The sequence below is a fragment of the Oxyura jamaicensis genome, chromosome 3 (assembly GCF_011077185.1).
Source record: "Oxyura jamaicensis isolate SHBP4307 breed ruddy duck chromosome 3, BPBGC_Ojam_1.0, whole genome shotgun sequence".
Taxonomy (NCBI): Eukaryota; Metazoa; Chordata; class Aves; order Anseriformes; family Anatidae; genus Oxyura; species Oxyura jamaicensis.
The window spans coordinates 40,010,970-40,034,808 of NC_048895.1; the positions used below are offsets into that span (position 1 = coordinate 40,010,970).

The 23,839-nt window shown below is 41.3% G+C and overlaps 1 protein-coding gene across 2 annotated transcripts in view; it reads left to right on the top strand.

Moving 5' to 3' along the window:
• NID1 (nidogen 1) overlaps positions 1 to 7,498 on the top strand; it is a 44,324-nt gene extending 36,826 nt beyond the window's left edge. For both annotated transcript variants that reach the window (XM_035321443.1, XM_035321444.1), the window contains 4 exons: positions 1,195 to 1,352; positions 2,763 to 2,886; positions 4,043 to 4,155; positions 5,659 to 7,498. In XM_035321443.1, the coding sequence (XP_035177334.1) occupies positions 1,195 to 1,352; positions 2,763 to 2,886; positions 4,043 to 4,155; positions 5,659 to 5,780 (517 nt within the window). In that variant the 3' untranslated portion in view covers positions 5,781 to 7,498. The remainder of the gene's footprint in view (positions 1 to 1,194; positions 1,353 to 2,762; positions 2,887 to 4,042; positions 4,156 to 5,658) is intronic.
• Positions 7,499 to 23,839: the final 16,341 nt, after the last annotated feature.

Consider the following 23,839-nt stretch of genomic DNA (forward strand, 5'->3'; position numbering starts at 1 on the left):
ATGTCTGACCTTGCCTGCTATTTTTGTGGTGCAACTTTCTGTAACCTGGCTGCTACAGAGAATTCAGTAAAAAAACTCAGAAGCTTAGAAGCAAACTTTCATTTCAGTCATGAATTGCTGCAAAGCTGTACTATACAATAGCCATTTGAAATGCTCTTACATGACGATTCATTTATGAACAAATGTAGCATATTGCTCAGGGGGAGGTTTTGGAAGAGCATCCCCGTTCCAGATGTTTGCAAACAATGTCTGTAGTGAGAAAAGAATGCATATGGCACTTAAAAATTTGGGTGACAAAAATCAAATGGAAAAGTAATAACATTGACTTCTTGCATTCATTTAACATAAAACCAACATTTCCTATATGTCACGTAATTGTGGGATAAGAACATCTGTGCATGTGCATCAAGTGACAGCAGAGTAAGGAAAAAGAAACGCGCTTCACAGTGTGAGGAAAGGGGGGAGGCACAAGCATAATGAGACTGAGGGGAGACCTGTTCCATGCAGAAACCCCCTGAAAGTGTAGGGCTCTGGGATCTGGCTTCTGTCTCGTAGCAGATCTTGTGGGTGGGTTTAGGGATAAAGCAAAGGTGCTGTCATGGAGGGACCCTGTATATTTTCAGACATCGAAAGTACGTTCAAGGAAAAAAAACATATCACTAACCAATGACCATTAATAATGAAGTATCAGTGAATTAACAGCCTTCTCTGGGGTTCTCCCCAGACCATAGTTTGCTCTGATCACTTCCATTGCATGCTGCTTGGTGTGCTGACAAGAAAAATGTAAATTGGAATGAATTCCACAGATGTGTGCCAAATGCTGCTGCTGTTTAACCTGAGCAGACATGATGGCTGGTGAGGAGGAGTGCTAGGGATGTGTGTTGTGACCAGTCCACAGAACTGTTGCAGTAGAGGTGGTTTTGCCTGGCATCTTGCACATAACCTAAACAGTATAGAAAAAGCATTTCTCTTTGTGTGCGTGCTTGTCTTTCTTTGTTTTTAATGGAAGTATAACATTTAATATATCTTCACTATTTTTTGTTGCTTCCATATCCAAGGGCAACGTGGTCCTTCCTGTGGATTTAACTAATCTGGGGATAATGGTGTTATTTTGTGTCCTTACTGTTTCCTTGATTACAACAATCTTTTGTGACCAGTCACTGTCTTAATTTTTGCCTTTTTCTTCCTCTTAAGAAACTTGTACTGGACTGACTGGAACAGAGAAGCTCCTAAAATTGAAACCTCATACATGGATGGCACAAACAGAAGAATACTCGTTAAGGATGATCTGGGATTACCAAATGGACTGACATTTGATCCTTATTCCTCAATGCTGTGTTGGGTAGATGCAGGTAAGTAGGTGTTGAAATCTGTTTTCATAATAGTAGTATAATAATTGTCCAATCCTGAAAAGATGCCCAGCCAATTAATGCTTGTAGCTCTTTGGACGAAGCCTTAGATTTCATACCTTGCTTTTTGGCTTTAATAATCTCACTTTATTTGTTCATATGACCGGTGTTGAGTTCGCGTTAGAGACTTGTGTAAGATGAAAGATTTTAATTCTGATCAGGAGATTTTCCAGGGATGCAGCAGGTTTATATCTGTCTTGCATGTGGCTTTATGTTTAGGTAGTATTTAGGCCTTTGGGGAAGCTTTGTCTTCATAGATTACAGTTTAAGACCAGAAAAGAACACTTATCTATCTAATCTGCAGAACGTCATCTTGGAATTACTATTCTAAGCCCTGTAACCTGTTGTAAAGTAAAGCCTGCCTTACATTTGGCTGAAGCAACCCTTGAAAAAGCAATTCATACTGTATTTAGAGATCAAGAGATTAAATTCTGTCATTGACACATTGCTGGTTTCCTGCCAGTGTCTTACCTGTTTAAAAAAACAAACAAAAAACAAACATGCTTTTAATCCTCATTTCAACTGTTCTTTTGCCATCCTGCTGTCTTTCCCACTGTAGATTCTGCCAGAGATCTCTTCCTATGGATGTCCTTTTATACTTCAAGTCACCTTTCAAGTTACTGATAAATTAAAAAGATCAAGCTCTCTCTTTCACTGTAAGAGACTTTCTCCAGCCTTCATATGTTCCTCCTTGTACTGTCTCTTTTCCTCTCTCCTTCTCTTGTTCTCAGATTAGTCTCTTATCCCTTTTTTTCTTAATTTTGAAACCCACTACTTATAAACACCCCTAGATTTTTTTTTTGTTCTCCAGCTGTGTTTCCAAGGTGTGTAGTAGATTTAGAGCTAGACCTTTTAACACCCTATTGGCATCGATAAGTTGGATGTTCCTCCTGGAGCGTTGTCTTCATGGCCCAGCCCATCAAACTTTTTGGGAACATGTTTACCAAACCTAACTTGAAAAATGCCTTCCAGAGGAGGTGGAACCTGGCTAGTGGCTGAAAGATCCCTCCAGAATGGAGGAGACCTTCTGTCAGCTTCCACCCCAGCCTGAGAATGCTGGTTTGTGTACCAAGAGTTTCAATATGTGAGCAAAGCCATAGCTGCACTGGACATCTGTGTTTCAGTAAGTTAGGTGCTGTGCTAATTATGTTAGCACTAGAGTACTTTGCCATCCAGTCTTTGGCACGTGTGGCAATTTGGCATGGGAAGGGCTTTGTCTAAGCAGCAGACTCAAAGACTTCCAGGACGTTTTATTCTGTTCGTGCTTGCATGTTTACACTTACCCTTTATGCCCCCTGAGAACTCTCTTGGTCTTGTTTTTGAATAAACTGAATTGTTTCACTATATATGCAGGTACAAAGAGACTGGAATGCATGAACCCTAATCAGTTTGGTCGACGAAAGATTGTTGAAGGAATTCAGTATCCTTTCAGTGTTACAAGCTATGGGAAGAACTTATACTACACGGACTGGCGCAGGTATGTTATCTGCTAAAGCATTCCATAATTCCTTTATTCTGTTCTCCTGTCTCATAGGAACTGAAGTATTTGCTGCATTTCTCATGTGTGACCTCTCACATTTCTTTTTTTTCTTTTTTTTTTTTTTCTCCTGGCAATAGCTGTTGCAAGGCGGAGTGAATCTGCAGAGTTGACCTATTGACGTTGCCAGTTAACTGAGTTTTCTTTTTTCAGAATATTGGTTTGTCCTCTAAGAAAATGCTTTTAGCACTGAACATTTTTGGGAAAGGAGTGGGAGTTAACATGTTTTCCTTATGGCTGTACTTGCTGCATTGTAGAGGGCAGAAATTAGTCACTCGAGGCCTTCTATGCTCGATGTTATCTGACTGTTCAACCAGAAATAAGAAATAACCAGAAAGACAGTACACTTGTACTGTCTTGGTGGCACTCTCTTTGTTGCAAGTGAACTAAACATTGAAATATGATTGAGGCTTTAGAGTTTGTATATTCAAAATACATGTGCTGGATGTTTTTCTGGAAATATATAGTATTTTGGTTTGAGGTAAATGATTTTGTGGCCTTATTTGCAAACTTCTATACAACTGATTCAATCAGTTGCGGCAAAAAGAGCTATTTATGTGCTTAATTATTTCCAAGCTAGAACCTAATAGCTGGGAAATGCTATTCCGGATATATGAGAAACTGTGCTGCAGTTCTGTCAGCTGAGTGCCCTTTTGTTTCTAGAGGGGAGAAAAAAAAAAAAAAAAAAAAAAAAAACTTTTGACCAGCTGTATTCCTTTCAGATAAAATGCTTCACCTGAAACACACCATTGCCCGTAATCATTGTGTAGTATCTGTGTAGTCTGTCACAGAACATTTTGGAGGGGCAGAATATGTAATATGTCAAAACTACTACCAGATGTGTTCCTGTAAAGGGACATCTCCCACGTTGGAAATACCTCCAATAATAATAAACTGGCTCCTTGTTCCTAAATCCTTTTGCTGCCTAGCATGAGGGCTGTGATATACTTGAGTTGTCCATGAAAGTTGAGGTCTTAGTGGATTTTTTCTTCTGGCATTACTTCCTACAAGTCAAAATGAAGCACTTTCAGATTTTTCTTTTGTTTTGTTTTGTTTTTCCCTGTACTTACACATAAATTTCTCTTGTATATGGCAGGGATGCTGTTGTAGCAGTGGATCGCGTGGTTTCAATAGAAAATGATAACTTCCAGCCTCACAAGCGCTCCCGTCTCTATGGCATCACTACAGCCTTTGCTCAGTGCCCAGGAGGTAATACTCTTTTTTTTTTTTTTCCAGCTGTGCAGCACCTTAGCCTGTAAATGAGCTTAGTAGCAACTCCAACTGAAAGTCTTCCAACTGATAGATGGTTATTTAAATCTAGTTATTGCTTAGATTTGTGTCTGAGTTACTAAAAATCACATAGGTATATGTTGTTTTTATAGAAGCAGTTCTTGTGGTTGCCATATCAAACCAGAATAGGGAGAGAAGAAAGAGCCTGTTCCTTCCTGTATGGAAGGACAGATGTATGATCAAGATGAAAATCTGACATGGCAAAAGCAGCTATCATCTAAATTAAATGCTATATTCGTGGTTAGAGCTTACTTTTTTTTTCTTTTTTTTTTTTTTTTTCAAAAAACTTTGAACTATAGAAATATCACGGTCTTCCAGATGTCCTTAATGAGATTGGTGACTTTAAAATGAGAATGTTCAGAAAACAGCAGGTGGTAGAGTGGGTGGACTGGTCTTTCTGTTCTGTTGAATGTTAAGTTTTTCAGCTACTCTATTGGAAAATATTCTTATCAAATCACAGTTAGGAGATGAGTTCACTTTTTTATTATTACGATATGACTAGAACTACAGGAGTTTGGTATTTTACCTTCAGGCCTCAAAAAGCTTTAAGATAGTTTCTGCTCAAATTGCTCAACATGTATAGTAAAAATGTAACTTAATTGCATACATGGTTCAGAGTATTTAAACATGCATATGAATATCATAACTAAGAAACCAGTTATTTTATTATTACTAGTTAATACCATTAATCACTTGGTTGACTAGTTAATTATTAACTATTGGTTAATTATTAACAAGTTAATAGTTCCATGGTGATAGGCACTGTATAGCAAAATAACACTGTGCACTAACTAAATGCATATAATGTTAGTAACCTTGGCATCATTTCTGTCTCATAGGTTGATTTCAAGTGCTTTTACTCCTCCTCTGACTGATACCTTTGCTCTCAAAATCCACTGCTTGTAGATCTCTTTTGTTTTACCCTCAACATTAATACATTCCTCCCCATACCCCCAATACTACTTTGTTTTCACGAATCATTCCTCAATGTTTTTGTAATGGGTGCTCTCCAGGAATGACATCCTGTAGCCTTTTAGATTTGGTCCTCATGTGTTGCATTTCCTGTTTCCTCACTCACCCCCTCTTCATTCTAATGTCTGTGATCACTTAGCCAATTTATGAAGTACATTTCAGAAACAGGATGTTTTTTTCATGTTGCCTCTCCTGCTCTGTCCTTATATCTGGACCTTTATTTGAGGGGAATATCCGAAGCTAACACAGGGAATGTGATGAATTGCATCTCCCCAAAACATAGTTTTTTTTTCATCTCCCCAAAACATAGTTTTTTTTTCACTCTGTCTCGTTCTGACTTGTTTCTCTAGTGCAGTCATGAAATCTACTCATTTTCTTTATACGTGTCTTGGATTTTTTTGAGGGTTCATTTTTGCTTTTCTTCAACATTTTACATCTCTTCTCTTTCAGGACACAATTACTGCTCAGTGAATAATGGTGGTTGTACTCACCTCTGCCTGGCTACCCCAGGAGGCCGTACTTGCCGCTGCCCTGACAACACAGTTGGAGTGGATTGTATAGAAAGAAACTGAGCATTAAAACAAGTTTTCCAGTGGCAGTCACTTTTTGGAAATGTGCTGTAAACAATTCACTTCTATAAATACAATCAGGCCCTAAAGTTAAATGCTGCATGCTGTTGACAGCAAGCAACAATGCATGTATGCAGACACACACAGGCAATGACTGTTTTGTAGCAGTTAGGCAAGACAGAGCTAGCCAGTTTGGGTCCAACTCTATCTTGTTCCCTGTAATACTACCTTCGTGCTTTAAATTTAAACGTGGAGGCCTTAGTTGCACCTGTGCTGGGCTAGGAGGAAGTGTGTGTCTTGACAAAATTAAAGTACTGAATATAGAATGGAGTAGAGGATGGTGATGGTGGGATTCTGAGACTGGGTTGTACCTCAAAGCATGCAGCAGTTATCTGCAAAGTGGTATGGTGTGCTTTGCCCTTCACATACGTGGCTGGGCTGTATCTTTAGCAGAGAAGCAGCCAAGGGGTCCCAAGGATGAATAGGTGTGGATGGGAACACCCAGTAATATCACAGATTTAATGCCTAACTCCATTCATTCCCACTACTAGTCTTTACACTTCCAAAACTTGAATCTAAACTTCTGATTCTTGTGTTACAGAAATACTTTATCCACATGCTTTAAGGGTAGTTCTCACTAACCTCATGTGATCCCTTTACACAGCATGTGATTCTTGATAGATGGTCAGCACTGCTTAGTGGATGTATTTGAAGTTTTTGCTGGATTTTGAGAGATTTATTTTAATTGTCTGATGTGGATTCTGGAGTAGTTTCCTAAAATCCACTAAACAAACTTTAGACATAGATCTCAATTGCTCATCAAAGACTGTTGTTCATCAAAGAATGGATGTTGATTCATTTGGAGGTGTTTCTTTTATTAAAGACAAAGTCATATTTGTTTCCTGAGAAGTTGAAAAATAATATTTGTGTTTGATTCTATAAGCCTGAGAATGATCTTAGAACTAAACTGTAGCCATCTGTCTTCTTAAACTAGTCACATCATGCATTTTTCGTAGGCAGTGAGAAACATGAGAATTAATAATCTGGCTTCCAGAAAGGTCAGCTGTGTCTTGGTGCTTAAAAGACAAAAGGTGGTGCTGCCCCATTTGTGTGCCAGTGTTCGGTAACAGCAAAAAGGTATGTTGAAAGTCTAAGCAAAATTGTAGCATGTTTTCAACATCACAGTGAGTTTGGAGATAGGGAGCAAAATCAAAATCCATATTCTTAATGTTGAAGTAGCAGTACAAAGCCAAGAGTGAAGTTTATCTTCTACAGTTTGTGTTGGGAAGGAAGCTTATGTGCAAGCCTACTTCAGTCGGCACACATTTCGCAATAATGTTTTGATCTGAGCAGTAAGCTATTAACACCCATTTCCTCACTCCCTCTTCAGACACTACAGTTAAGCTTTCTAGAGAGCCAATTAAGCTTCATACAGAGCCACAGTCTTAACTGTGGCATCTTCCTCTTTAATTGTATATTTATCATAAAAATAGCAATGTAAACATTTTAAAGATTGTTTTTGTATAACTTTTTGTAACTTTTAATTCATTTTACTCATACACTTAATCAGGAATGTCTTACTGTAAATATCAAAAACGTGTTGAAATGAAGGTGCTTGATAATTCTTTCTCCAGAAGTGTTCACATATCTGGTGAAATATTAAAGTTTACACTCTGTACAGATATCTACAGTACAGTCAATAAAAATGTTTGTTTTTTTAATTTTCTGTTTAAAAAAAAGAAGTCCTGCCTGCAGAAGGAATATGATGTGTGGTGTCTCAGATCTCTTTTCCTATAGATTTCTGGGTTTTAACGAACTCTCGTATCTGTTGATGATGTAGCCGTATAAGGGAGAAAGTGCTGTTGGGGATTTGGCATTTTAAAGCCAGTAGGATTCTTTTATGTAAAACAAATGGGAGGCACTAAAAGAACATACAGCTTCCTCTGCTTTGTGACTTGGATGACTGACTTTTTACTGGTTGTTAACTCGTGTTCAGCTTTGGGTAAACATAATCCAGTTACACCGTATGTCAGTCTTCTGTATTGGTGGAAATGCAGGGCAGGGAGTAGAGAGAGTGAGGGCCAGGATTTATCCCTCTTTTCAAAGATGCCCTGGGTGCAGAGCTTGAGGGTGATGGGGTGCTTTGTTGCTGCAGGCTGCGTGTGTGGCTATGGGTGTGCTGTGCCTGCAAGGCAAGTAGAAAGCTAAGCAATGGGGCCTGTTGGAGGTGGCGACACTGAGGTTTAAACTCAACACGTTTACTGCTACAGTATGTCAGGGCCGGGGTCAAAATGGGGTGCAGTGGCAAAGACCAGTGATGGCCAGGCAAGGCCATAATGATGAGGCAGGCCTGCACTCAAGTTGGTGAGTAGGTTTGTTGGCCAGGGTCTGGATCAATAGCGTGCATGGCTGCGGCACAGCTCAAGCAAGGCTCAGGGTGAGAGCCTCAGCTGAAGAGCAGCCTTCAAGGGAAGGAGGGTGCCCTCAGTGAGGCCTCCCAGCAGAGCTGTTTGAGGACAAGCCTCTGCTGAGGTTGCTTTGGGTTTTCTTCATACATCCTGTCAGCCAGCTGGCCTTATACAAGCAGCTGAGCTGCTAGTGGTGGGAGTATGCTCTGGGTCATGACGCTGACGTTTCTTTATTCCTATAAACTCTTGCTTTCTCGCTGAATCTTGCTAAATCTTTGGCCTCTAAAGCGTTTTGTGGTATTGAGTTCCTCGTTTTTGTCATGGTCTGGGGAGGAATCTCAGGCTTTGAGATTTGGTATTGGCTATTCCAGGGGATCTGTCTTGTGTCAATGATATTTTTCAGTTAAATGTTCACAAGTATTTTGAATGGGACATGGCAAATGTGATTTTTGTTTCCTCCCTCTAAGCATAGACAGTTAATGGCATCTGTTTATAACACAGGTCTTTCTCGTGCTGACCCAGATCTAATTCATTTACCTGGTTCCTTTCCTGATTGTTGCGTATTAGTGTCTGACTGTTGTAGTCTTGCTCAGGAGCAAGTGGATTTCAGTTATATTTTTACACTGCTTAGGGTTAAAAAGGTATTGGATAATGGGATTTCTTTAATTATTAAAAATAACTTCTTATAAAAAGCTGGGACTGGTAATCATGTCAGTCTTGCTATGGAGTTTGAAGAAATCATTTAATGTAATCATGATTCACCTTTTTTTTTTTTTTTTTTTTGCTACAAAAAATAGAGATTCACAAACTTACCTGGGAAGGAGAACAACTCCTTCAACGGTTAAATGAAAGACAAAATACTACAGACTTTTGCAGAGGTAAGCTAAATGTTTTTTGAAATGCTTCTGTTCAGATCTTCCATCACACATAAGATACTAAATGGCAACACCATTAGTAATGTCTAGCAATTATGTAAAAAGTTGCAAGCTGAAAGTGGTGTTGACTCCCTGATGAACTGACCGGGTGGTTCAGCCACCTTTGCATCTGAAGGGTGTTTGAAAAGCCTACTTCACTCACTTGTTAACTTCTGAAGAACTCTTTCCTTGTGGTTCAAGTCCAGTGTGGCTTGCTGGAACCCAGCATCCTGTCCAGTATTGTTCCAAGCTGGCAAACTGCTTACTGTGCAGTTCTCCAGCTGCACAATTTTGTCACAACATGTTAGACTTTTAACTTGCAGGCATATAATGAAGAACGACAGATGATTAGTAGGGAATAAGGGCCCCTCGATGACAGTGTCACGATGCATCAGTTTAACCTGTGGTTAAGTGGAAACCATTTCTTGTGTAGGATTTCACAGTGTATTGCTTGGAAATCTTGCTGAGGGGAAAAAAAAAAGTTTGTGATACATGTTTATAGAGAATACAGTTGTGAGACACCCCCTGCTTGGTCTGTCTGTAAGTACCGAATATTACATGCAGTGTCCAAGTCCCCAGCTGGGGATCTGGCAGCAGTTTGTTCATTAAGAGATTGAGTCACCTTCTTTATTTAAGTTCTGCTGCATGTGAAATCTGTCCTTTATCTGGTAAATAAGTTCAGGATAGTCTGTCATTAAAACGGGAAAAATTTGAATATTTTTTCCTACAAATACAAATATTGAGGACTCTGGAGCTTTGCTTAACTAACATGATGCTCAGCTGCCAGTGGGCTTCCCTGCTGCTTTGTGGCAAAGCAGGAGGAGCTGCAGTAACATTTGATGCTCCTCTTTTTGGGGGGAAAGATTCTGGAACTGACAGATGGGGGAAAGCTGCTAGTCTCACAGTTAGCCCAAATGGTGTATTTTGGCCTTTGTCTTCTTTGTTTTAAGCATGCACCGAAGCCAGTTCAGTCTGTGGTCTCTTTGCTCTGGGCAGGCAGTGTTTCCTGCACCATGGGGTATCTGGAACACACATGGGGCACACGGGGTAGTTGTGTAATGCAGGGCCTGCGACATGAGGGAAGTGCTGCCTGCTGTACAGATGTTGGTGGGACGTGCCTTGTGGCAGCTGTGGGTCTGACCCAGGAACTTGTGCAGCAGTACTGGGGATGGCAATGGAAATCTTCCCAGGAGCCAAGTGTAGGGTTACGGAGAAAACACAACTGTGGTGAAAGGCAACTGAAGGAGAGACAGATTTTGAGGCAGCGGATGGTGATGTGTGGGAAGTTTGGGAGGTGGGAGGAGCAATTAGCATGAAGGTTGTAATGCCTTTGTGGTTGGTACACTGCTGGGGGTAGGATAAGGGAGATGAAGCCACAGAATCACTGAGTTAGAGTAGATTTTAGAAACCTTTCAAGTCTCTTCACACTAGAACCAGAGTTTCCTACTGACCACAGCACTCTCTTTGGGCACTGTGGGCTGAACTGTGAGATCCCACATCCAATTCCGCTTGAGAATGAAATTCAAGAGCACAAGGTTTTGTTCTTTCTTCTCTTCCCTGCTTTATGGAGAGGAGAAACCTGAACAGACAGGGCAGAAAAGAGCCAGAGCTACAAAGCACTGCTCTGCCACCAAGCTTCAGGGATGTCACCTGCTAGACCGGGTTGCCCAAAGCCCCATCCAGCCTTGCCTTGAACACTTCCAGAGATGGGGCATCCACTTCTCTGGGCAACCTGTAAGCCTGCAGCTTGATGATACATTTGTAAGCATGAGATTGTTTCTCTAGCAGTGTATTAGAGGCTGTTTAAGTGGTTGTTAAAAATACATGAAATACATCTACTCAATGGTTAAGTGAATGCACTTTAATCATGTATCTGAGAGGCCCATTGTCCTTTCAGACATAAAGACTTATGGAGAAATGGCAAACCACACAGCTTTTTTTTTTTTTTTTTTTGAAACAAAATATCTTTCTAGGTTCTTGGCTTCCAAATGGCAATGCAACCATGTCACCGACTTTTTCAAAACCCTGCGAGATTGATGTGCTGCAGTCGGTGTCTGTGTTAACCTAGAAGCCTTGTAACTCAGTTGTCACAGTGACATGCCACATAGACATTTTTAGCTGACCTTAACCTGAAGAACCAATACTTTTTATTTTGTTTCAGTCCGAGTTGTGGCATATCTCCAAGCACCCAACTGATAAGGGAGAAGTCTGGTATGGCCTCTGTTGCAGTTAAATAAAATGCATTTGGTCCTGGGCTGAAGGTTTGGTGTGATTTATCTTCTCCAGGTAGACACATCTGTGCTCTGCCATGGCAGGAACAACTTCCAGCAGTGTCAGAGGGCTGTGCTTTACTCCAGCTGTCTGTGACTTACACTCCTCTGTCTGATAGATTTTACTGACTGATTTTATGAAGTTAGGAGCCTGGACTTTGCCAGGAAAGATGTTTTGAATGTTAACCATAGATTAGGACAAAGAGGAGGAAATTGTTTCTCTCAAGGGAAGTGCTGCCAGAGATTGATGTGCTCCCTGTGAAATCTCAGTCCCCACTGGGTGTTCCCTGGAATCCAAGCGTTGTGAATGCAAGTTGGCAGTACTTACATTTGCCCGACCAGTTCTTAGCGTGTCTGCTGGATTGTCATCTCTCGGGGGCAGCCGTTAGGGTCTGAAAACCTACGTAAATTCAACATTTGTCCTGGTACAGTATTTTACTACTAGTGAAGCAACAAAATTTAGGCTCATTTGTTCTCTAGTGCTCTGAGAAACCTACGCTCTTACAGTTACGCAATTTGTACTGTTCATTTTCAGCTTGATTTTTACTTGAATGAAGAATTGCAGAGGGAAGAGCAGCATGTTCTTGTATAAAAAACTCCTTAAGACATTGCCTAATGAGCAACAAATGTACAACAGCTAGGGAACATTAAAAATTTATTGAAAGATTTTATCAGGAACAATGTTTTCTCCTAAAGCCTCAAATCTTACACGTATGATCCCTAATAACCTTGACTCTAAAAGTCAAATGAGAAGACTTAACACGCAGTATAATTTTTTCCCCAAAACTTATATTCAGTATATTTAGACTGGAAGGAAGCTCTGCAGTGTGTCAAGCCCAATGTCCTGCTCAAAGCCTGAGCAGCTTCCATGTGGGAACAGATTGCTCACGGTCTTGTCTGATCAACTGCTGAAATCTCTAAAGCTGGAGGTGCTGCCTTCTCTTTGGGCAGTATCTCAGTTCTGACCCACTTCAGTGCTGAAGTCCTGAAGCCCAGCATTTTCTCAAAAGATGGACGGGGCAAGAAGGACCTTCATCTAGCAGATTTATATTACATTGAAATGAAGTTAGGATTGGTGCTGTCACAGGAGAGGGAGCCTTGTGAAGCATTTAAATCAAAGACTGTCGCTTCAAATACTAACAAGGTATAATACAAACACAAAGATTATTCTAATATAGCAATCTGAAATACAATACTGAATGTGGAAATAAATGGTCATGTGTAGTGGAAGGCTATGGGAGAGATAGGGTCTCTCATTTTCTGTATCTGCCTGGATTTCAGATTGTATATTGATTCTGTTCTGAGTTGCTCCTGGTCCCACGTGCTGGTGAGATGCCTAAGGCAATCAGTACAGTTACAGGATGTCATTCAGGAGCAAATTACAGCTGAATGCAATACGCCTTCAGGCAACTCACCAAATTTAATCCTTGATGTCAAGGTATGTCGTCAGGTACAGTAATACAAACGATATTTTAAATTTTAAGTACTCTATGATATCATTAGTTAAATTGTGCAGTTAGGTGGTTATTTATCATCCTCAGGTTAGCCGCAGGGTTGTATGTGGATCAGGTATTATTTTGTTAATACAAAATTGCCTAGTATCACTTAATTTACAGTAAATTCTGATTCACCATGTCCGGTGGCCAGGTAAAGTTACTGATTCTGAAGTGAAAGCCTTGAAGCAGAGTTTCTTTAAGTGCTTGTCCATTTTCGTGGTTTGAGAGGTTTCCCAGTGTTGAGCAAGAGAAAGTCATTTGTTCTCTGTATCTTGGGACCAGTGTGCTGACTGGAACTCCAAGATGCATCCAGCTGCAGCTGCCTCAAATGAAAAGGACTGGGCATCAGAGCAGGTTTTTTGGCTCTTTGTAATTGCCTGGATCCCACAGCCCTGTTACTTTGCTGGGTAGTCTCCTTACAGCAACTCACGTGGGTCTAATTCTAGTCTTTTATATCAAAACAAACAACTAAAATCAAGGTAATTCTGCATAAAATGTGAACTACTTTGAATTACTCTCTTTGCCAAGCAAGGCAGAACACAGCTGTTGGATGTTTTAGAGTATGCAAACAGTTTTAAACCCAAGGTTTGTAGGAGAAAGACTGCACGTAATCTGACTTACATCCCTCGTGGTGGGGACACTGGTTTGTAATGCTCTGACAGGGTAAGACTAATTTCTGCTTGTCTGTGCAGGTATCACTTTGAGAAGACATGAAAGAGAGCTCTTTTAAATTGCAGTCAAGCTGCCCCGAAGTCATGGGTTTCATCTCCGATTTGAGCTTCCTTTACGAGCAGCATGGGTAGCTCTAATCACCTGCCCTAATCTATCACTAGAGCTGATCGCAAGGTCGCAAACTAATTCTTGGTTTTGTTCAGCTATAAATCTATAAATCACTTCTCTCCCTGCTGTGACACTGAAGTCATTTGTTGCTGTTTTCTTGCGTTGGTACCACACATGCTTTCGGAGACTTGCCATGCAAATAGCACAACCCAGCTGGAGTCACATTTTCTAGCCATTTTACTGCAGATTTCTGTACAGATCAGCTATAATGCCCTTTTTCCATTGCTCCTTCCTCATTTTCCTTGCGGGCATTGTTTTTATTCTTGCTAAATAAGGACTTTGAAGTGCCTTAACTCGGCTCATTACCGTGCCCTCGCTGGTTTGGTAGTGAACGACTGAGGCCCCCTGGTGCCTGCTGCGTTAGCCGCTGGGGGCAGAGAGAAGCCTTGTGTGTTTTCCATGCTTGTCCTCGTGAGAAGTAAAGCTGAAGGAGAAAATGCTTCTTCCCAGGGCGCACTGGGGACTGGATCGTACCTTTTTTGAATAATTGAACTTTATACTTTTATTTATTTATAGTATTATTTGACTGTTTTTCTTCAATGCTCTCTTACTTTCTTTGTCCTGCATTTTTCCTCACATAATAATGGCTTTACTGTAGCTCTCAAATGAGAGGTACAAGACCATATATAAAGCTGCCCAACACATAGGAAGGGTTTCATTTTTTTTTTCCACACCAGCATTCTTAATCTTTATTGTTTGCTTGGTTGAACAGTGGTGATGGTGTTGCTCCCTGGATTCCTCCTTTCCATTTCCCCCTTCCTTTTAAAAAGGACGTTTTACATTGCTTCAGCCTTGGCTAGCCTTTTCTTACTTGCAGTTCTGGGCTGTGTAGTTCGTTGCTTCTGTTTATGCAAGAATCCACATCAAAGACTTCATTGTTCCCAGTTTAGAAGATCATACAGGATCAAAAATAAGACTTGAAAAGCCAAATCTCCCTGGAAAAAGGCTTACCCAAAATATCAGCAAAAGCTGTAAGAGTGAGCATTCAGCAGTTTTGGATGTTGTTTGTTGATTCATGCAGGTGTGGTGATGTAACTGGACACCAGCTAGTGCACAAGGTCAAAGATAATCTGATTACAGCCATATGTTGATCCATTCTTTGAAGCTTATTCAATCGCTTATGGTGGGCAAAATGTTGAATCTTCTTGCTGAGGGTCTTTTGTGATCAGAGCAAAAATGTATTACTTGTAGTGATTCACTAATTGAGGAAATTAGAAGTCAGCTTCTTGCCAAATCATCTGTCAGTAGTGTGCTGCCATCCCCAGTGCATTTATCATTTGAAATGGTTTTCCAGTGCACACCACCAGTCGGTATCTTGTTTAGGAGTAGTCTGAAGTGTAAAATTCAGTAATGTATTTGAGATTAGTTACTTCCTAGCTGTGGGGGAGAGGGGGGGGGAGTGTTCTATTTTGTGTTTTGTTTGCTTTGTTTGTCTGCTCTCATCTAAAAGCATGGTCTCTTTCAGTGTTTAGGGCTTAAGAACAACACGGCAACGAAAGTTATGTCTTAATATTTGTGTCAAAACCTGTGTTAGGTTTCCCCTAATGTTTTCTTAAAAATCGATGTATTCAGCAGTTCTGGAGAGTGCACAGTCTAAGAAGGCAAGATAGTTCAGTGTTTGTGCTGCTGGTTGTTTATACAAACAAAAAGTTGTTGAGCCATTTAGTACCATTTTCCCCCTTTTTTACAGAAGAGGTATTACTTTTTTTTGGCTTCTTGCTAGTGCACTGCGAGCAGGATGTTAATAGATGCATTTTGTGTTGGCTGATCAGCCTGACTGATAACTAGTGGAGGCTCTTGGCTGACAGTATGGCGTCCTGTTATTGCTTTCTTCCCAGTAGAATAAAGGTGAATTTAAAAATTAGGAACAAATCTCAAGCTTAATTATATGGAGTTGTTATGTATTATTAGTAGACACTAAAACTGAGGGCAGTGCTATGTCCTTTCTTTTCCTGAAGTCTGCAAGGACTTTTAGACAAGAATAAATACTTGTCAAAAGAAGGTAAAACTGAACAGTAAAAAAATTGAAATTCATAACCCTCTTTTCTAAAACCCATATTTCTTTCAAACATAGGAAGGTTTGATTTTGCATCTTGCTCCCTGGAGCTGTTTTCCCAGCACCAATACATCACCACCTGTTACCAATGTATTTCAATTCCTTGCTGCATCTTATGACAAACATTCACTTCAAGACACTCACGTTCAAGATAAGGTTGCTGTTTAGAAGCCCAAAGATCTTAAACTGGCATCTAATATCAGTGCTGCTGACAACAAAAAAGATCTTTCTGATTAAAAAAAAAAAAAAAAAAAAAAAAAACAGACCAGCTGCTAGTGTGCATCATCCCAACGTGAAAGTGGCGTTCAGGAAGTGTGAATTCCAGTGCAATGCGCTAACTTCAGAGAGAGGCTGAAATCCAACACTTGACAGCTGAATCGCATTCTCCTTTATGAAAAGACCCCTATAGTTAGCTTCAGGCTATGCACAGAAAGCTTGGCATGAATCTGTCTCGGTGTGTTATAACAGGCAGGCTGTGCACAAAATGTGTCAAGAGACGAGGGGTCTTGCCTCAAAAGTCATATATCAGAAAACCCAGTAGATAGTCCTTGCCTTTTGTAGTAGCTCTAATGAACCATTAAAAGTTGGCATCCATGTAACTCCTGGAGTAAATTTGAAATCTTTATTAAGGACACAGGTCCACAGCTGGTGTTTTGTTTTCATTGTGAAAGTCTGCAGACATGGAGGTTGTAGCAGGCAGGGCTAAGCACTGCGAGATTACCTGAATGCAGCAGTAAAAATCACATAAGCATTGCTGAAGGAGGTTAGTGGAAGAGTTGTACAATAGGAGGATCAAAAGATCATGTATTTAGTGGCCATGGAGGAAAGACATAAGTAACAGGTTTGATTTAGCATCTTAAGTAGTTTGATATAATCCAGAATAAGTGACAGAGAAAGATATCTGCTAATGTGTTTAGGATGCATTGTAATTCAGGTCAATACAGAATTTGAGATGTTAAATGGCTTTCTCTTCTCCAGTCCTGTACAACCCGTCTCTGGGAATTTGAAAAGGATTTACCTTCCTGTGAACTGGATCCCACACATGGAAACGTTATTACACAGCCTGCATATGCAGCGTCAGTCTCAGTTTCAGAAATACTTCACGTACAGAACAATACTGAACAATATTTGTCCCACAGGTCTCTGCAATCCCCAACTAGTGGGCTGTGATCCCTGGAGAATGGGAATTAAAAGAAGAAAAATTGCAGAGTTGCTAAATCAGCTGAAACAAAATGTCAAGCACTTGTGCAAAGAATTCTCTACTTCTTCCCTTCCAGAGAATGCTGAGGTTAGGGCTCTGTGCTATTTGATGTTTTTACCACTTATTTTGGCTGGTGGGAGGGTTAATATTTCTCAGCATTTCCAGTTTTAAAATCTGCTATCTAGTGAAGAAAAAGAGGAGAGTGAATTTTAGTCAAAGAGGAAATAGTTGAAGCCAGAATTCCCACGCTTCATCTCTAGCATATGGCAGTGCTCTGCAACTGCGTGTATTCACGCTGACAAATCAAGGGAGCAGAATCTGATGTCTTGTCTTGTATTGGTGAGACACTAATTTTGTTGCAGAATGGTCTTAATATCTGTATTTTGGTACAGAAAGAAGGGCAATTTTTCATGTACCTCCTAATCTCTGGTTTCTCCGTGTCTGCATAACATCAGAATAAGGCATCGCGTTCTTAAATCTTCAGAAATCGATCATGGTTAAAATGTTACGGTGACTTTTACTTAGTACGTTTCCCATGTCATCTGGAGTAAGGCCTAAAAAGAAGCGAAGAGGTAGGCCTGCTTTTGAGAGAACTATGTTACATGAGAAGCCTTTCTTCAGCTGTTGATATTTCTTAGTGTCGGCTTTTGCTCTGGTGGTTGTGATCTTTCTGTGAAGTTTGAGTTATGGCAAAAGAATATCCAAGGGCTTTATTGCAGGCTGCTAACGTATTCCATTTTGGGTGCTCTTCCTTTGGAAAGCATCAGGAGACGGTCAATTGTTTAAAGGTATGGTAAGTTCCCTTTAAAACATTAGGAGCATGACTTTGCAGGAACAACAATAGCATAATTAGCTCTCATTATACAAGTCTAGCAGACTCCGTGGATATTTGGGAAGAAATGTAAAAAATAAAAAAGGAGATGGGGGAATGATCGCTCTTCTTCCAACTATTTTTTTTTTTTCTCAGGTATTTTGGCACAATCATAGTATAATGGTAAACTTCCTCATGTAAATGACCTGAAGGCACGGTTAGCAGGCACTGCTCTGGTGCTTCATTTAAGTACTGAGCTCTGGCAGGGGACAAGGGATGGACTTTCTACCTCTTGTATTTATAAAATTTGCTGCATTCTTACATTTGTGCAGAAAGCCATAAGCAATATTTCTGTGTCTTAACCACTGCCTTTGTTTACGTGTTGCTTTCTATGCAGACAACCTTCTGGTGGAAGCAGCACATTTGGTTAATATGCAGGAATTTTAATACAGGCGTGTTCAGTATCTCTGCTAGTCCTGCAGATCTCTAGTGATTACTGTGGAAGGCATAATAACGGAGACAAAGCAATCCAGTGGCATGAGATTAAAAGCTGACTCTGCACAAGTTTGTGTGTATGTACGTACATGTCTGTTGTGCAGGGCTTGGGTTGTATTGATTGGGTGTGTTACGCTTTTCTGAGGCATTTTGAACCCTTAGGGTCAGTGCAGGGTCATGACGTGTTCTGCTTCCTTTGTTCTTTGTAATCCCAGTTTAAGGGGAAGAAGAACTGGCCCTCTGAGATGAGGTTGTAGTGGACTGACACAGGCCAGAATGAGGGTGTTGAAGGCCCCCCGCATTAACCAGCCGGGGCAAATAGACTTTGTGCCACCTCTGTGGTAGCTGCAGGTCAAACAGATGCCCTAGTTGTTGGTTCCACCACTGGTGTATGCACAGCCAGTACTTTAGGATAACTATACAATGACTAAACACAGCTTTTCAGAGTTGGTCTATCTAGTTTTACCTGCTAGATTCCCTGGCAGAACTAATTATAGACCAATTAACTGTTAGCAGGTAAGTTCATGAGCCAGGGCACTTTCTGAAGCTGGTGTTGCTGGTTTGGGTTTTGCAGGTGGTGGCTGAAGGTCCACATCTGCAGGTCCCTAAGGGAATGAAGGACTGATGGTTTGCAAAGGCAGAGCTCTCTCAGGGGTGGGCAGCCAATTTACCAAAAAGCAATGTCGAAAAACTGAAACTGCTTTTCCTGGTGGCCAAGTGAAGGAGCAGCATCAGCGAGAAAGCCTGCGTGAGCAATGCCCGGACACAGCACAAGCAATGACCCTTCCCAAGGCTTCACCTTGAAACCCTCGGATGAAGATCAGACATCTGAGGACTTAGCACGGTCGCAAAGCACACCGTGGCGGCTGGGAGCGGAATTTTCCACTAGGTGGTAGTGTGCCAACGCAGCTCGGCTTTCTTCCCCCTGCTGGGACCGTGTCCTGAGCCAGGGGCGGGCAGGGTGGGCCGGGCAGCAGCTGCAGAACTTCTGCCTTGGTGCTTACACCATAAAGGGATGTCTCCTTGCAGGTTCCCAGCAAAACATGCAGTGACTGGGGATTTTAAAAGACAACACCAGGAAGTACAGAAGATTTAGAAAGTCAGGTGTTGGCAGAAAATGGAGCAAAAGGATGAACAACAAGCTTTGGGAGTGAAGCCCTGTGCCTCCCATGCAACAAAAGAGCAAAATGAACAGAAATGTGGTATGATCTGACCAAACGTGGTGAGATGTACTCCTTGGGATGGCATTGTGCTGAATACATTTCTGGGTTACTAGAGAACAGCTTTGCAAGGAAGCTGTTCTGCCCAGCAGTCAGGCCATCTGCCTGGTGGCCGCCTGGCATGACATGACAGGCACTCGGTGTCCCAGGTCACCAGCGTCCCCACGGCTGTGGTCACACAGAGCACCGTGGAGCCCTCGGAGCTGCCTGGGTGAGAAGGTTCAGCTCCGTGATTTGCCTGGCAGTGAATCTTTGCAAAAGATGCTTTTCACATGGATAAACCATCTATCTCCATTTGTTCCAGTTCAGAATAAAATAAAATAAATCTAAAATCTTCCACGGGAGAGGGATTGTGGAGATCCTGCCTGCCTAGGACTGCCCAGCATGCCTATAGGATGCTGTTGCAAGGAATTCTGTTCCCCTTCAGTCTGCCTTGGCTTTTCACATCCCCTAAGGTTTTGGCCACATTTCTCCATCAGGCAGGGATTGTTGTCAGGCTGTTGAAATAGCTGTGCCAACTGAATGGGGATGTAGCTCAAAAATAAAATATTTGAAAAAGTTTCCTTCTGCAGGATCATCACCGGTCCTTTAGCCAGTAGCTGAACAACACTGAGATAGCTGCCCTAACTTTTTTTTTCCCCATTCCAGCATTTCTGTTTCTCTGACAAGGAGAGGTTCCAGAGTTCTGCCGTGGTGCTGTATTCCTGATCTAAGAGATTGGTCATTTAGAGGAGTTCTGGACATTTGTCTGGCAGCTCAGCTCTTGGAGGGATCTCCTAAAACATGGAGCCCAGTTGTCTGCTGTTGCAGGCAGCCTTGTCTTATCCCTTAAACAGATTTGTCAAGCTTCATCTTAAAACTGATTAGGCTTCTTTTGCAGCCAAAGTTTCTGCCTGGAAGTCAGTTCCAGAGAATTACCTTATTGACGGGTAGAAATAATCATCTAAATCCAGTCTAAATTCATATGTGGCTGCTTCACAGCCACATATCCTTATGCCGATGTTATCCTATTGCTTAAACCCCTCTTTCCTCCCTCTTTGTATTTCTTTCCAGTATGTGTCCAGGAAGTGATCATATGTCCTCTCAGACTCTGTCAGAGCAAACAAGCAATAACTGCCCGTTTCTTTTTAGAAGATACTCCTAGATTCCTGACATCCTTCCGTGCACCCATTCCAGCATGAATTCATTTTTCTTGAGCGTGAGTCATTCATTTCTCTTTGTCCTTCTGGAAAAGCCTCATCCAGGCAGTGCCTCACTCAGTGGCATTCCTGTGCAGGGCTTTCTGCAAGATTGCTGCAGCGTGGCAATAGTCCCATCATCTGTCATCCCAGATGTGTCCAGCCCAGCTCAGCTGAATGTCCTGTGTCATTGCATCCCTTCTGCTGAAAAAGCACGTGTGTGTTGGGGGGGAATTAAAACAACTGGGACTAAGGGGGAAGAAAAGCAGCTTCAGCCGTCTTCCCTTAGACAGGCCGTGGCAGACAGTCCTTCAAGCAGTGTGAGTATAGACTCTATAATTTCTGAATTGGTTAAGCCATAATAAGAGGGTGTTTTTTCCTTATTAAATGTTTCTATATCCCCATCCTATAAATATAGTCACAAAATACTAGGTGCGGCCAGTGCAATATTTCTGATAGGACTTGGAGTTCTTCCAGTTTGGCCAGATAATGTCTGATCGCAGTGCTTTCCCAGGTAATTTTGAGGTGTGTGCATCGGGTAAGCAGTAATAAATACAGCAAAGCATCTGAGATTCCTGCTATCCAGTGCTGAACAAAACTTTTATTCAGGAACCGTTTTAAACTGGGATGTTTTAGGTCTACTGATGTTATTTATAGGAAATAATCAGTTCTGAATTGTAACCCAGCCTGCTCTGCCTAGGGAGTTTCCTGGAACAGGGAAAATGCTTTTCTGTACTTGCAGGATTTTGGGTCGGTGCCAGATGGAAAGTGTGGAGCTCTAGCTAGTGACCAGTGTTGGGAAGGACACTGTAGGCTGCAGCGTTGGGGATATGCTAAGGGATGTATACAGCTACTGCTTTTTTGAGCTTTATTCCAGTTTTATCTATTCTAGTTAATATCTGTTGATTATGTTGGAATTTTCTCACTTACACTGTCAGAATGCATGGATATAGGAAAGACTCCAAAGAAAGTTTGGATAAAACAAAAAGCAAACCGTGAATCTTGTTCAGGTCAGTGTTTTTTCAAGCTAGCATAGCTAAGCCTAAAGTGACCATCAGCAAAAGGCAGCATCCACAGTAATCCTAGTCCTCGACTGTGTTTCCTGTTCAATTTATGTACCAAGTTCCAGTTTCACTGCATTTCTTTCTTGAATTGTTTTGCTACTGGTAAAGATAAAACTGTTGAAACGATAAAACTGTCCAGAAGTTAAAGCTCACAACAACTTAATAGAGCAGTGCAAATATTTTTAATGAGCCAGTCACTCTGTCCTGTTGCCTTGCTCTGCTCAAGGAGCTCTGCTTTGCATGTGTGAGCCTACACGGCCTAAAGGGCAAGCTGTACTGGATACAGGTGTGTAGTTGCATCTTCCTCTGATACATTTTGATGAAGGTGTACAAAAGGAGGGACTGCACAAAACAACTGGTGGACCCTGAGAAATGTCAGCCTGCAAGAAAATCATATGATCCTTATTCCCTGTCTCCCCTTTTGTTTTACTTGAGAAGGGATTTCTTGATTATGAGGCACATAAATAACCAGTAATCCATAAAAATTCTGCTGCCAATCCCACAGTTTTATTCTGAGATTAGGTGTTCTGCTTGAGGTTTTCCCTGGACGTTTTCCCTCTCTGATCTCTGAAGTCCTTTTACTTTTGTTTGCTTCTAACCCTTCAATCTTTTCCTTGGAGTAAGAAAGTAAAAACATACTATTTGTTTGCTCTGTCTCTACTTCTCAGTAGCAGAAACTGCAAAGCCAGAGTTGGTGTCCTCTGCTGCAGGTCTTTGAGTAAAGAATTTAAAGGCTCTTGTTTGTCACAGAGCCCCTGCTACTGCTGATGCTGCGACAGAAAGCTCAGTCCTCACGTATGAGGCTTATGTCCATGTGAGGATTTGTTTACTCAGTTCTTGACTAAATTGCAATCAAACTCATGCTTTAAAAGGTCCCTAAATAACACAGGTAAATAAGTCTTTGCAGACAGGACAGACTGTAGTCATAAACGTGTTTTCCAGCCATGTTCAATTTCAGGCCAACAGGTGCTTTAAGCTATGGAGTACAGCACAGAAGCATTACCCCCTGTAAAACCTACTTTCTGTTCCGCTGTTTTTATAACATCAAATTTTATGTTTCTCATCTGTTCAAGTTCTGCTGAACCATCATATCTGATGGAGTATTTTTTAGGCAGGTTCAAGGGTGAAATTCAGCCCTTGGGGGCCTTTGGTTATTTTTTGTTGTTGTTCTTGTTCATAAAGTGATAGAAGAGCTCCTAACTACCACATGTTCTTATGAGGCATTGAAGGTTAAATTAGCATACTTCTTAAAATACAGGTCTTACCTCAAAATATCTTTCAAGGTGAAGGTGTCATTAAGATGGGCTCTTTATTTCTTCTCTTTCAGAGTTAGTGGAAAGTACCAAACCATGTCATTCAGGCTGACGGTTGTTCTGCTTCCTGAACTGGAGATGGTGAAACAGTGGCAGGTGTTTATAAAACCTCTTTTGCGAGCTCGTTATAATATATGCAATAATTAGCTCTCCCGGGGATGTACTTCCAAGCAGTCTGTATGAGTGACTCACGCTGACTTCAGTGGGAGCTCCATGCAGGGAATTGGGTCCTTTTATAGAAGAGTGGGAAAGAAAAGCACTGTTGTTTTTAAGAAGGCATCTTGAATCCACAGATAGAGCTGGCTATTTTTATGTCACTCTCCCGTTGAATTCTGCCTGGTCTTGATGTTATTTCAGCCGTTCTTTCCTCCCACCTCTCCTGGGGTGTTTGATTTCCTTAGGCATTACAGCCCTTGTTTTCCCTTTAGGTGCATCATCCTAATGATACTTTAGGCACATCCCTACTGATGGTAGCATCCCCCAGAAATATGAGAACATAACTGGTTTTATTTTCTGAGCAGCTTTTGTTTTCTCCTTTTGTCACCCCAGTAGAATGTACCAGCTCTGTCCGTTTTACCTGCACCTGCTTTACATTACTACCCCTGCGACAGCTTCAGCAGATCAAATCCTGACATGCAGTGGCGTGGGAGAACTGACTGCCTCTTTGTATCTTCTTTGAGCTTTAGCTGTCTTGCTTACAGAGTGCAGCTTGTGAGCCTGACATTTTGTGCGTTCTATAAGCTACAGATGAGTCAAAGTCAACGATTCGTGGGAATCTTTCCAGTAACTTCAGTGG